General features: G+C 42.2%; 1 protein-coding gene across 1 annotated transcript in view; it reads right to left on the bottom strand.

The window, feature by feature from the left end:
- Positions 1-6,842: 6,842 nt before the first annotated feature.
- The window catches only part of LOC139442382 (lysosomal-trafficking regulator-like), an 87,475-nt gene continuing 78,728 nt past the window's right edge, over positions 6,843-15,589 (bottom strand). Inside the window, exons 47-54 of the mRNA XM_071223183.1 lie at positions 14,010-14,202; positions 12,712-12,848; positions 12,125-12,223; positions 10,667-10,809; positions 10,238-10,335; positions 9,674-9,830; positions 7,576-7,650; positions 6,843-7,207 (exon numbers count right to left, since the gene is read on the bottom strand). Coding sequence (XP_071079284.1) covers positions 7,075-7,207; positions 7,576-7,650; positions 9,674-9,830; positions 10,238-10,335; positions 10,667-10,809; positions 12,125-12,223; positions 12,712-12,848; positions 14,010-14,202 — 1,035 coding nt within the window. The 3' untranslated portion in view covers positions 6,843-7,074. The remainder of the gene's footprint in view (positions 7,208-7,575; positions 7,651-9,673; positions 9,831-10,237; positions 10,336-10,666; positions 10,810-12,124; positions 12,224-12,711; positions 12,849-14,009; positions 14,203-15,589) is intronic.

The following is a 15,589-nucleotide window of genomic DNA, read 5'->3' as shown; positions in this document are numbered from 1 at the left end:
TGATGTCAGTTTGTAAATAATAAAGTCTGGACCAGACAAACCAGTGACTGACATCATGAGCATCAATCTTTGATATTGGGAGACGATGACATGCATAAACCAAGTCAGCGAGCCTTACCACCTGATCCCCTTAGTTGTCTTTTATGACAAACATGGGTTGCTGAAGACAAATTCTAATCTGGATCTTCACCGGTGGGAGCGTTCAACAGTGGCAAAGAAGTAGGAACTTGTTCAGTATGTCGAGCGGTCTTTGAGAGTGAAATGTTTCATGCCACAACAGTATTTAAGTTCCATCACTGCATGTAAGCTGAATGCAAGAGGAAGGCCTAAAGTGATGCGGGTTGCAGATGTCTGCCACAATCACTGGGATGGTGCCGACTCAAGACAAATCAGGACTGGGGTGAATCTGGGATTTGAACTCCCACCAGTGCTGACATATTCAAGCCTGGGGCAACCCATGTCCCCAGTGATTTATCAAGAAGGATTATGTGATTTGTAAGTGAATGGGCAAAAGTGTGCACTAACACAACAAAAGGGAATATGTGAGTGAGTGAGTTTGGTTTTACCTCTGTTGGCAATATTCCAGCAATATCATGACAGGGGACACCAGAAATGAGCTTCACTCAATGTACCCATGTCAGGAATCGAGCATGGATCTTTGGCGTGACGAGCTAACGTTTAAAACACTAGGCTACCGGCTGCCTCGGGGAATATGTAGAAACATTGCAGGAACATGATCAGGAAACGGTATACTATAGGGTAAAACAACTGTTTACTATTTGACAGTTGGTTGTACGTAGTTTGACACCATTTGACTTGTGGACTACTTCTGGAACGACATTAATTATACATCAGCTACCACAAATCAGGTCAGCATTCTGTTAAAAACCCCATGGATAGAAGCATGGAAAACCTTGGCTACTTTGCCTGCAGTGTAATCAAGCTTGTAGCTGGCAAACCAGTGATTGATAGCATGAACATCAATTCACACTCTCCACATAGCATGATGGTCCGTTAATCCGCAAGATCACAACTAGTGTTTGGCTTCAATGTGGTCGCCCATCCAAGCATAATGTCGACACTAGGCAGCGTTGTGCTCACTTCACTCAACGTCAATTTTAATTATTCTCGTCCTGGCTAAGCAGATTATTTGGGCACTGATCAGATTCTTCTGAGATGCTACTTTCTGTGATGTGTTGCTGCCCTTTGAAGGCCTCACACAGTGAACTGCAGCTACTATTAAATCAGGAAAACTGATCCTCACACAGAAATACAAAGAAACAAAATATATTTGTATTTGTTTATTACCTTTCTGATTCTTTCATATTACTATAGTTACCCTGAAATGCCCTAAAGATTAGCCATAGTAATATGAAATCATCGAGTGATGCATAACATTTTTTAAGGGATATATAATTTACATAGCATTCATAACAAAGCTCACCTATTCAACATGCATCACTGGGAATATAGACTATAACACCACCATACAAGGATATCATATTCTTGATGGGATATAACTACTATATCTAACTAGTCTCAGAATCTATATTGCTACACTGTAGGAAATACTTACTGATGTCATGTATGCATGGTTATGTCAGGACAAAATACGCTTTCAGCATACACTGACAACACTCTCAGCCTTCACTGACAACACTCTCAGCCTACACTGACAACACTCTCAGCCTACACTGACAACACTCTCAGCATACACTGACAACACTTTCAGCCTACACTGACAACACTCTCAGCCTACACTGACAACACTCTCAGCATACACTGACAACACTTTCAGCCTACACTGACAACACTCTCAGCATACACTGACAACACTCTCAGCCTACACTGACAACACTCTCAGCATACACTGACAACACTCTCAGCATACACTGACAACACTCTCAGCATACACTGACAACACTCTCAGCCTACACTGACAACAATCTCAGCATACACTGACAACACTCTCAGCCTACACTGACAACACTCTCAGCCTACACTGACAACACTCTCAGCCTACACTGACAACACTCTCAGCCTACACTGACAACACTCTCAGCCTACACTGACAACACTCTCAGCCTACACTGACAACACTCTCAGCCTTCACTGACAACACTCTCAGCCTACACTGACAACAATCTCAGCATACACTGACAACACTCTCAGCCTACACTGACAACACTCTCAGCCTACACTGACAACATTCTCAGCCTACACTGACAACACTCTGAGCCTTCACTGACAACACTCTCAGCCTACACTAACAACAGAAACATTTTCCTTTTAGCTGATACCAAACAAACCTTAATCCCAAGGTCACACCAATCGACCTGAAGGTCAAGGTTAGCCTGGTGACTATCTTGCTGGTACAAAACCCTGTTTCTTATAAGTTAAGATATTCCTGGATTTCTACATGATCAGTCTTATGACGTGGTAGGCAACTACCTCACTACCCACACATCCACGACATGCACCATTATATACTGAACAAAACAAGTTAGGGATCATGAAACTCTGAGGATATTTTTTGTAGTTAGACTTGAGTTACATGATCTTTTTTTGTTCAGTATATATTGACTTGACCATAACAAATTTTAAAATCTATACACAATGAAGAAATGGATCTTGCTTAATGCCGCTAATAAATATTACAACTATTCTCTGTGAGTCTTCACAACAAAAGTCAGTCCTTGTTTGTTGTTCTATGCACAACAAATTCCTAAATATGTATACATGGGCAATCAGACATATATTTACACATCTTTGCATGCATGAAAATTTACACTGACAGTCGTCTGCAAGGTCAGGGAATTGTCCTGTTTTTTATTCTATCTCATTGATATTCCTTGTTGTGCTCACAATGACGAGGATGCTGAAACTGTGGGGATATACCCCAAACCCACACACATCAAACTATGTCAAATTCTAAATATATTGTTGGAAATACAAAGTGATTTTCACTTCTTAAAGCTACTACAAACTCATTAATATCACAAAACACAATATACTACTGTCAGAAACATTATCTACACCATCAAAATCACAGACCTGGCCTAAAACAAATATTTATTGTACACTCAGGACTGAAGGCCAACATTTCAAAGAGAAAAAAAAAAATTAATGAAAAAAATATTAATTACTGCTTAACCTGCATTCCATCAAGACTCAATATTTAATGTATACTGACCCAAAAGGGTTTGTATCATGAATACTTTGGGGATAGTTTTATGAAACTGGTTTTCACTACCAAAAAATATCCCCCAAAATATTCATGATGCCAAACTTTATTTGTTCAGTATATATTATATACTTGTCCCTCCCCCTATTGAGCTAGCAAGTAGAAACTGTGGCTGATATCCCACCTGTGTCTTACACACGCTGAGACATGGTTCCTACTGGATGAGTTATACACAGCAAATGTTATGGCGCCCAACGTATGGACACAGGAAGAAGAATATCATTGTTACTAAAGCTTACACCATCTATAAAATATACATCACATCTTTAGGTCCATTTCTGTTCATAACAATGAACTGTATGAATAAAACAACAATATAAACATATATGACATGTACATTAAAAGTAATACATTAAAAGTAATAACATCATCCCTGAAACAGCCAATGACATTGCAATACAGTATATACATTTGGTAGTAACGTCTGATTTGGTACTTAAAATATAATAATTCCCAGATTTCTGAAAATCATTTACCCTGCAATTGAGAACACGATACACTCGTCAGCACTAAGTAGGGTTGGGGGGGATAGTCATATGATACATGATACATAAGGGGCATATGATACAAGGAACACATGGTACATATGGTACAAGAGGCACACTAGATGGATACAAATCTCAAGTTTGTATCTATGTATGAAGTAAGTACTTTCACGGGAACTCTCTACTTGTCCCTGAAATGTGATGTCCATGACAGTCACATAGAGTTGGAAAATATCACACAAGTTACGAGCAATCAAGACTTTCCACAGTTTCCCATTAATTATTTCACCAGAGAAATACTAGGAGCCACTATTTCTACAAATCCACACAAACTGCCATTTCTGCCAGTATAAAGCAGGCAGAACAGAAGTGTTATGAGGTTTTTCAATGTAACAAAATGCTTTTACAATATTCAACTATTTACAAGATAATTAACGTATGTTTGTTTGTTGTTTAACGCCGCACTCAGCAAGATTCCAGCTAAATGATGGCAGTATGTCAAAATTCAAATCTGGGCCTGACAATCCAGTGATTGATATCATGAGCATAAATCTATGCAACTGGTATACGATGATATGCACCAACCAAGTCAGCGAGCCTGACTACCCGATCCTATTAGTCGCCTCTTATGACAAGCATGGGTTGGTGAAGACCTATTCTACCATGATCTTCAAGGGGGAGACAAGCATGGGTTGGTGAAGACCTATTCTACCCCGGGTCTTCATGGGGGTGACAAGCATGGGTTGCTGAAGACCTATTCTACCCGGATCTTCACGGGGTTGACAAGCATGGGTTGCTGAAGACCTATTCTACCCGGATCTTCACGGGGTTGACAAGCATGGGTTGCTGAAGACCTATTCTACCCCGGGTCTTCACCCTTCTAATCAACGTAAGAGAGGCATCAATCAGGTTAATTCCACATCCTCAATGCCACTGGAAACAGGCATCGTTACATTAACATTCTGGCAGATCTTTGCCTTCTCATAATCCTGAAGTGCCCCGATAAACCACAAATATACTCCTCAACTCTTGATAAAGATAAGCAGATGTCATTCTATTTCTATGTACACTTGCCATGAGAATCAGCGTTGTGTATCACGGAGATATAAGACATACCCCCATCAAAGGTGGAGAAGTAATTAATAACTTGGTTTGAGTGTCAGCTCCATCTAAACACATCCTTCATACGTTGATCAATATGGCAGATAGAATTGTCCCAGATTCTCTGATCTGCTTCATACTCTTAAATTGTGCATCCCAAGTAACAACAGGGTGATTCTCATATATAAAAGATATCTTACATCTTGACGATCCCCAAAATAAATCTATAGACTTTGGTAACAAGCTCTCCTCCGGTAGTCAAGGCTAAGGGATGAATGGTATTAACACTATAGGGCCAGACTAACGTAACACTGATAAAGGTCTATATAGAAATATATCATAACTTATTTTCAGTGATAACACACAATATAATTTATTTTCAGTGGTAACACAACAGCAATGAAATAATATTATATTTTAAGTATATACGGTATGAGATCATTTATTACAACACATACGGTGGAATGTATTCTAATTCTTCTATACATAAGCGGAAAATGGCACATAATCATAAGCATGGTTGTGACAATCTTCACAGTGTGAAATGATGGCATGGTGCTGACACATCTACCATATTTACTATAATATGCGCCCAGGGTGCTTAGAAAAAAAGAGACAAAGGGAATACTTGTTAAAACCATACTTATTAAAAACAGAAGTTAAATTTGCTGTCACAGAGCAGTAAGGACAGAATTAGTTCAAACATTCATGAAACTAAAAGATTTTTAAAACACTTATTACAAGTTACATACTCTCTTTACATTGCTGTTTAGTTTAAAAAGATCTGTAATATGTACAAGAAAACTACTGACTGTGATGTCAGCATTCCGGCTTAGTAGCAAGTACAAATGAAAATACCATACAAATCTATCTAGAGTTTGTCTGGGGCACTTAATATGGCGAATACGGTATTTCATTGTAACTTGTCTTCCCAAACAACTGTATTGTATTATTAATTAAAAACATTTCGTTTTGACTGGTCAATCTGTGCAGCTGTACATCACCATCCTCATCATCGCCAGGTCACAGCCCTGGCTATCAGCTGACACCTTGAGTCGTCATGGTGACACGCTGTTCACATGGTGGTTTCCACACAGTGGGAAGCACATCACACTATCACACTCAGTGACATGTTTCCAAATACGGCGGCACAATAAGGCTTTCAGTATGCCATGAAATATTCACATTGTTATGACAAATTCATATCACCTTCCTGTAATACGAACATGTATCTCCACACTATCAGTCTCCACCTGACACTTAGGCCAGGAGCAATTGCTGTGATACTACACAGTACTATTCCATCGATTTATCAGTAGCCCTGCTGTACTAAACAGTACTATTCCATCGATTTATCAGTAGGCCTCTTGTACTGAACAGCACTATTCCATTGATGAATCAGTTACTCTGCTGTACTGAACAGTACTATTCCATTGATGAATCAGTAGCCCTGCTGTACTGAACAGTACTATTCCATCGATGACTAAGTAGCCCTGCTGTACTGAACAGTACTATTCCATCGATTTATCAGTAGCCCTGCTGTACTAAACAGTACTATTCCATCGATTTATCAGTAGGCCTCTTGTACTGAACAGCACTATTCCATTGATGAATCAGTTACTCTGCTGTACTGAACAGTACTATTCCATTGATGAATCAGTAGCCCTGCTGTACTGAACAGTACTATTCCATCGATGACTAAGTAGCCCTGCTGTACTGAACAGTACTATTCCATCGATTTATCAGTAGCCCTGCTGTACTGAACAGTACTATTCCATCGATGACTAAGTAGCCCTGCTGTACTGAACAGTACTATTCCATTGCTGAATCAGTAGCCCTGCTGTACTGAACAGCACTATTCCCTCGATGACTAAGTAGCCCTGCTGTACTGACCAGTACTATTCCATTGACGAATCAGTAGCCCTGCTGTACTGAACAGTACTATTCCATCGATGAATCAGTAGCCCTGCTGTACTGAACAGCAATATTCTGTTGGTGAATCAGTAGCCCTGCTGTACTGAACAGTACTATTCCATTGCTGACTCAGTAGTGTTGTCTTACTGAATAGCACAATTCCACTCATGACTCAGTAGGCCTGCTGTACTGAACAGTACTCTGTGATACTGTATAGTACTATTCCACTGATGAGCCAGTAATGTTTGTCTTCCACAGTACTCTCTACTAGTTCCCTGCAGACACATCCACAATGGTCAAGTGAGTCTCTCTGAATCACACACGTGACGTTCATGTTGTTTTTTCCACAAATGCAATGAAGTTCTCTGGTTTAGGTTTCGACTGTGATGGCTTTTCCCAGAGTGTCACGCTCCCATCCAGGGCAGACGCAAACAGGCGCTGGGAATCATGGGTAAATATGACACTGAAAATACAGATGACAAAATTCACAGTAATATAGAAATAAAACTTAGCTGTATAAGTGAATGAGTGAGTGAGGTTTTATGCTGGTTTCAGCAATATTCCAGCAATAGCAAGGCACTGGAAGCCAGTGATGGGCTTCACACATTGTACCCATTGGCAGAACTGAACCAGGGTGCCGTTGTACAAAGCGATCTTAGCGCTAAGGTGATAGTAACTCCCATACCATTACAAGGACTTACGACAGTCGTAGTGCTAAGGTTGCTTTGTACACAGCACCCTGGGCCAAAGGCATGACAAGCAAATGCTTTCACCACAAGGCTACCCCATCTCCATCCCGCGGGATGAAGATTAAAATGAATGGAATCTCACCTGACGACTGGCCTCGCTATGGAATGCTCGTGGCTGAGATCTCGCAGGACAGTCAGGTCCCAGCTGCTCCACAACCTGGTACAGATACATGAATACTGAGATACTGATACTAAAATAGTGGGATACAGTGGTACAGACTCTGACGATAGGTGAGGTGAGGTGAAATTGGGTTTAACGTCGCATCCAAGATTATTGCACTTAAATAGCGACTTGCATGCACGTGTGTGGTTGCTTTATAGTGCTAGCTTACTGAGATACCATGCCACAGTTTAACATGAATACCCCAGTCAGACACAGTATACTGACTCCGAGCCGACCAGTCCTTGTTTTAGCCCCTTAATGCCGAGCGCCAGACAGGGTAACAACAAGTACCATCTTTTAACGTCTTTTGGTATGACGCGGCCGGGGATCGAACCCCGGGCCTTCCGCTCTCCCACAAGACCACGGAGGCGGCGACTCTGACGATGAAGAGGTACAGTCAATACAGATACTAAGAAACTGAGGTACACATATTAAGATACAGTGGTACACATATTATAATACAGAGGTTTAGATACTGTGAAAAAGAAAAAACTAAGGTACAGAGGTACAAAGATACAGATACTGAGGTACAGATACTGAGATACACAGATACAGAGATACTGACACTCAGCTTCACAAACTAATAATATAAGTTATTAATAGTAACCATAAACGTAGGACTTTGATATTCAGCCGGAAGTATTTTACGTATGGAACAGTTAGATCCTTCCCACATTTTTGCTAATTCGATCGCGAAAAGAATATGTTTACATATATTAGTCAAACCAAAACAAATATGAACTTAACGAGTCAAAATATGGCAATTATGATATATGTATCCATTCTCTGTCAACTAACGTTAGTTTCAAAGCGCCAATAGCTGTAATCTGATCGTCTTTGCTGTAAATAACTGTGAGATGGAGTGATCTGCCGATCAGTTGACACACAACTTCGCCGAAATTAAGATAAACAGAAGTTTTTAATAAAATTAATAAAATGACGAACATGAGTCCAAATACACAATGAACACTCTTTTCCTATAACCAGATAGTGTAATAAAAGGATTAACATGCAAAGTTTGTCAAATGCCTCCTGCCTCACTTTTTTTCAAAAGTTGGATGAAAATCTGGTAATTAATTAATTAAGGTCTTGTGTAAAACAACAAAAAATATTAGAAAGGGGAGGAATCATAATAATTTCACCAAAAAATATATTATGGTAAAGTTGATACGACATTATTTTCATATTTAAACCAAAACAATGGTGTTCATCGATATCCTAGTTACTGGTTGTTCAGATTAAAATTTATTGCTCTATTAATTTGAAATGAGTAGCTTATTTAATCAAATTTATCTGTCATTAAGCAGAGAAAGTAGTCCAAACATTACGTCTTTAAAACATTAATTTCAGCAAACACCATCTCAACAAGACAATTATCACGTGAAAACATTCTATGTTTTTTTTTCTAAAATTCTCAAAAAATCAGAAAGAAACTTTAAAAATATTTTTTATCATGGACGCATGCACAAAATAATGGTCAAATGTTAAACTCTACTTTTAGTTAATTTTAATGATGTTTAACCAAGATACATTTGCCACTACAAATGAAAACAGTTATGCCACTGCAAATGAAAACAGTTATGCCACTACAAAGAAATAGAATAAATCTTCTGAGTGACTCTAATAACTACAGACTTTGTTTCATATTTAATTGAGTAATTTGTACTGGAAGAAGGATAAATTGTGAATTTCTTGCAGACCACCATTTTCTTTTCGTACAATAGAACAATGGGATGTGGTACAATGTTTCCAGTCGTTACTTTGCAAGAATGTCAACGTATTTATGGAGCTACCTTTTTGTTATAAATGTCCTTTAACAAATCAAGAAAACTAACATAACTCAACGTTCATAAATATGTAAAGGGTAGGACAGCTGATTAGTCAATTCACGAAAACCTCGCATGTAAATCTTTGAATCTCGCAGTTTTGCGTTAAAGTGTGGTTTGGTCCTACACGTCACTGATCAGCCTCCAACTAGGCCCTTGGCCTGTCCCTCGGTATATGGTGTCTGTCCTACCTGACCACCCCGGTGCTGAGTCCGCCAGCGATGACGTTGATGGCCCTCCCCTCCGGGGCACGGGAAAAGGCAACACAGTTGATGGTGAACTCATCACACTTTCTTGAAGCCACAAACTGACCGTTGATTGTGTGGAGCTGCAGGAAACTGCCCAGAGCTGTAACACAAGCATTGGACATAAACACACCATCCACAGCCATCACTTGTATCCAAATCCATTCATGATGAATGCAGCATAAAATAGTTTCATTTTTCATAATGCTCATGAGAGGCAACCGAATGAATGGTCAGACTTGGTGAGTTCGTTGAGTGCGAGTCATTGTTAACCGACGGCGTGGACGTTTGCTCACATTATCAATCACTGGTTTGTCTGGTACAGACTTGATTATTTACATGTCGTCATCATATAGCTGGAATGTTGCTGAGTGCAGCATTTAACAAAGAAAGAAAGAAAAAAACAAACAAACAAACAAACAAACAAACAAACAAGCATGAGAATATCAACTTCGTCATGTCCCTCATTGAGATAATCATTATATTTGCTGGGAAACTGGGGCTACCTACCTCTGGGGCTGACACTGGCGATATCTCCCATGGTGTCACTGACGGCCAGAGTCTTCACACTGGCATTGTGGCTGCTGATTGACCGCACGTACGACAGTCTAGAATATCAATGACATTATTGGAAGGTTTACTCAAATTACACATGTTCAAAACAAACTAAGACAAACACAGGCAACATTTCTTGCAAATTATTTTCTTTCTCTCTACGAAACCATATACAAGTTTGTTATGTAATAAATATTGTCATTAATGTATGAAATGTTTATATTAGAATGAAATATCTATATCAACAGCATAAATCTGCCATTATGTTTGAATCTCAGGAAACAGATGCTAAGAATTCCAGAATGAGAGCCACCAGCTTCCAACACATGGTATAAGGGAGGTAACTCCCAATTTGATGTAAGGGAGGTAACTCCTGATACCGACCTGTTGAGATCCCAGATGATGCAGGTTCCATCCTCGCTGCCACTGACAAGCACACTGTAGGATTTACACACATACAACACATTGACTGGACCAGTGTGGCCGTACAGTGCTGTCCGAGTGTTAAACACCTGGAGATTGCTGGCCTGAAAGTTAAACTGTATCTGTGAGATCGGGATATGATTGTACTACACGTCACCCAAATGACTCAACGCCCATTAGATCAGAGTTTATAGCTGTGCTCTAATAAATATTTATGTCTGTCTGGTTATATACCTACATTTCTAACTAAATTAACATTAGGAGCCAGCATATATGTGATATTTTCTAAATTCAAAGTTTCCTAGCAACCACTTAAACTATGGAGGGTGCCATGAACGCAATACCATGAGAAGAGTTTTGTTTAACGCCGCACTCAGCAAGATTTCATCTTTATGACCAATCTCCCTTTGTGCACCAATCTCCCCTTGTGCACCAATCTCCCCCTGTGTACCAAAACCAATCTCCCCCTGTGTACCAAAACCAATCTCCCCTTGAGTTCCAATCTCCCCTTGTGCACCAATCTTTTCTGGAGTATCAATCTCCCCTTGAGTACCAATCTCCCCTTGTGCACCAATCTCTCCTTGAGAACCAAAACCAATCTCCCCTTGTGTACCAAAACCAATCTCCCCTTGAGTATCAATCTCCCCTTGAGTACCAATCTCCCCTTGTGCACAGGTCTCCCCTTGAGTACCAATCTCCCCTTGTGCACCAGTCTCCCCTTGTGTACCAATCTCCCCTTGTGTGCCAAAACCAATCTCCCCTTGAGTATCAATCTCCCCTTGTGCACCAATCTCCCCTTGTGCACCAGTCTCCCCTTGTGTACCAATCTCCCCTTGTGTACCAATCTCCCCTTGTGTACCAATCTCCCCTTGTGTGCCAAAACCAATCTCCCCTTGAGTATCAATCTCCCCTTGTGCACCAATCTCCCCTTGTGCACCAGTCTCCCCTTGAGTACCAATCTCTCCTTGTGCACCAGTCTCCCCTTGTGTACCAATCTCCCCTTGTGCACCAGTCTCCCTTTGAGTACCAATCTCCCCTTGTGTGCCAAAACCAATCTCCCCTTGTGCACCAGTCTCCCCTTGAGTACCAATCTCCCCTTGTGCACCAGTCTCCCCTTGTGTACCAATCTCCCCTTGTGTGCCAAAACCAATCTCCCCTTGAGTATCAATCTCCCATTGTGCACCAATCTCCCCTTGTGCACCAGTCTCCCCTTGTGCACCAGTCTCCCCTTGTGTGCCAAAACCAATCTCCCCTTGTGCACCAGTCTCCCCTTGAGTACCAATCTCCCCTTGTGCACCAGTCTCCCCTTGTGTACCAATCTCCCCTTGTGTGCCAAAACCAATCTCCCCTTGAGTATCAATCTCCCCTTGTGCACCAATCTCCCCTTGTGCGCCAATCTCCCTTTGTGTGCCCACTCACCTTGGACCTGTTATAGGTCACATGATACACGTTGACGATACCGGCAGACCCTGCTGTGAACAGCAGACGACAGTCTGGCACAGACGCACAGCAAGATATCTAGTGGGAAGAAAACAGAAGTGCAGAACCTGGCCTCAAGTTCCTGCTCTCAACATAGTTTTACAAATCGCATCATGGTTAATGATAAATTACATTTTAACTCACTCACTCCATGCAAATTTTCTCCAACTGGCCATAAATATGAAATTCAGTTAATTGCCCAAACAATTTAGCGGATTTCAATGTTAACACATGTACCAGTAGATGGATGGACAGTAAGTATAAAGTTATGATCAATAATTTGTGTCATCTGTCAGCTTCTAAGTAATGCCTATCAAACAATTCAAGATGGACAGATGATTTACATTAAGCACCGCCACCAAATATCCAGTCACTATACTGAAGAATAGAAAACCAGCCCCAACCATGGATACGTGTCATTGAATACAAATGCTATTGATGCAGTATGAACTCAGTCACAAAGACTCAGGCACACACACATGTACAGAAACACATGCACCCCCAGCACTCACTGCCAGAGCACTCACCTCGTCATAGGGGTTGTCTGGGAGGAAGTTGACCATTGGTCGGTTGAACTGGTTCCGGACCCGTAGGATGCGGTCTGGGTGACCCCAGCTGATGATGCCCGCCCACATGACGTCCGTGGAGTTGACCACCAGGTCCGCTGCAAACAGCCATCATGGAACTCACAATCACTGGGTACATCACATTCTGTTAATGTTTCTTAGCATCTTGTTGTGAGTGTATAGCTGTGTCTTATTAATGTTTTCACATCTTATGTATATCCATAAACAAATGTTGTTTTAATGCTGAACTCAGCAATATTCCACCTACATCATGGCGGTCTGTAAATAATTGAGATAGGACCAGGCAATCCAGTCATTGATCCTTGCAATTGGGATACGATGACGTGCACCAACCACTGATCTATGCAATTGGGAAACGATGACATGCATCAAATGAAGTCAGCAAGCCTGACCACCCGATCCTGTTAGTCGCCTTTTACGGCAAACACGGGTTGCTGAAGACCTATTCTACACAGGATCTTCAATGGCCCATAAACAAATGTTAAGCAGATGTGATGTATATTCACGACAAGCATGTAGATATATACTACTCAAAATAAGTTAAAGAACACCTACAATTGGTGTGCTGTGTGTTACAATACCTACTGCCGAAGGCAGATTAACTAAAGTCATAGGAAAAAAGAATAAGATTTCTTTAACTTGGCATTGGTCAGATTTTAGATAAGGATCAATAAATTTTACATACAACACTTGTTTTTGAATATTATGCAAACAATTATATAAAATACTCAAAGAAGTTAAAGAACACAGGATTCTTTCATATTACTTTTGTTAACCTGAGACCACGTCTGTTGAGAAGTATATCTGTGGTTAATAAGAATCTGCCTTGGTTAACCTTAATGTATGGCTAATGATAAAGACATAATGTGTTTCTTGATGAAATGCTGAAGTTGCATGCTTCATTATGTCACTACCAGCAATGGGGATCATGTTTTGTTTGTTTGTTGCTTAATGCTGCATTCAGCAACCATAATCCAGCTATATGACGTCAGTCTGTACATAATCCAGTGATTGACATCATGAGCTTCAATCTACGCAATTGGGATACAATGCATTGCATCAACCGAGTCAGCGAGCCTGATCACCAGATCGCCTCTGATCACCAGATCGCCGTTAGTCGCCTCTTGCAGCAAGCAGAAGACCTGTTCTAACCCGGATCTTCACGGGTCAAGGAACATATAACACTGATGTTTATATTACTGCCAGGTACGGCCTCCCTCCAAGGAATGTCAGCTCACCCCTGTCTTTTGCATGGAGCACCAGGGCACAGGAGTCGGCCTCTAGCCCGAACACATAGCCGGTGGGCAGGGGGACCAAGGTGGTGATGACGACCGGGTACACCTTCCTCCACACCGTCACCGGCGTACCACCCTCAGGGGAACCCACGAAATTGCCCCAGCGTAGGCCGTTGATGTTGGAGATTGGACGTCGCTGCAATAGCAAGGGATTACAGTAAACAGGTATAATAAACTTAAGGGGACTATTCATTTTGGTTCGTTATAACCATAGTTTGTTGTAAGCATATATACAGAAAATGGCTTGGACCCCAAAAAGTTTGTTATATCTGTCAGAGCGTTATAAGCATGCATATAGACAAATGTCAAATGATGTAATAAATATAACTCTTGGTGAACTGTCAAGGGGAAGCGAGCTTATACTTCCATGCATCTTAATGATGATATAGATATGAATGAAAAACATGATAAGCGACAAGCATATTTGGGGTAATGCTTGAAATACTTGTATTAGCTCTCATTAATTTCACACCAAAAGAGAAAAATGAAACTAGAATTGATACAGAAACAGAGCAGAGGGGTATGGCTGGTTAATAGAGGGTGTAAGGTGGGTGTCTGGAGGTGGCGAGGTAGTGGAGGGTTGGTATTTGATGGGGTGTAAGGTGGGGTGTAAGGTGGGGTGTAAGGTGGGTTTACGAACATTGTAAGGTGGCGGAGGGTTGGTGTTTGGTGGGGTGGGGGGCACAGGAGTCCATTCATGAGGGAGGGAGAGAGGACAAGGGAGGGAGAGAGGACGAGGGAGGGAGGATGAGGGAGGGAGAGAGGACGAGGGAGGGAGAGAGGATGAGGGAGGGAGGGAGGATGAGGGAGGGAGAGAGGACGAGGGAGGGAGGGAGGATGAGGGAGGGAGAGAGGACGAGGGAGGGAGGGAGGATGAGGGAGGGAGGGAGGATGAGGGAGGGAGAGAGGACGAGGGAGGGAGGGAGGATGAGGGAGGGAGAGAGGACGAGGGAGGGAGAGAGGACGAGGGAGGGAGGGAGGATGAGGGAGGGAGAGAGGACGAGGGAGGGAGGGAGGATGAGGGAGGGAGGGAGGATGAGGGAGGGAGAGAGGACGAGGGAGGGAGGGAGGATGAGGGAGGGAGGATGAGGGAGGGAGAGAGAGAGGACGAGGGAGGGAGAGAGGACGAGGGAGGGAGGCCGAGGGAGGGAGGATGAGGGAGAGAGAGAGGACGAGGGAGGGAGAGAGGATGAGGGAGGGAGGGAGGACGAGGGAGGGAGAGAGGACGAGGGAGAGAGAGAGGATGAGGGAGGGAGAGAGGACGAGGGAGGGAGGCCGAGGGAGGGAGGATGAGGGAGGGAGAGAGGATGAGGGAGGGAGGGAGGATGAGGGAGGGAGAGAGGACGAGGGAGGGAGAGAGGATGAGGGAGGGAGAGAGGACGAGGGATGGAGAGAGGATGAGGGAGGGAGGGAGGATGAGGGAGGGAGAGAGGACGAGGGAGGGAGAGAGGACGAGGGAGGGAGGCCGAGGGAGGGAGGATGAGGGAGAGAGAGAGGATGAGGGAGGGAGAGAGGATGATGGA

This window comes from Haliotis cracherodii, unplaced genomic scaffold (genome assembly GCF_022045235.1).
Source record: "Haliotis cracherodii isolate W230 unplaced genomic scaffold, xgHalCrac1.p SCAF_5, whole genome shotgun sequence".
NCBI lineage: Eukaryota > Metazoa > Mollusca > Gastropoda > Lepetellida > Haliotidae > Haliotis > Haliotis cracherodii.
This window is presented reverse-complemented; position numbering and strand designations above follow the sequence as displayed.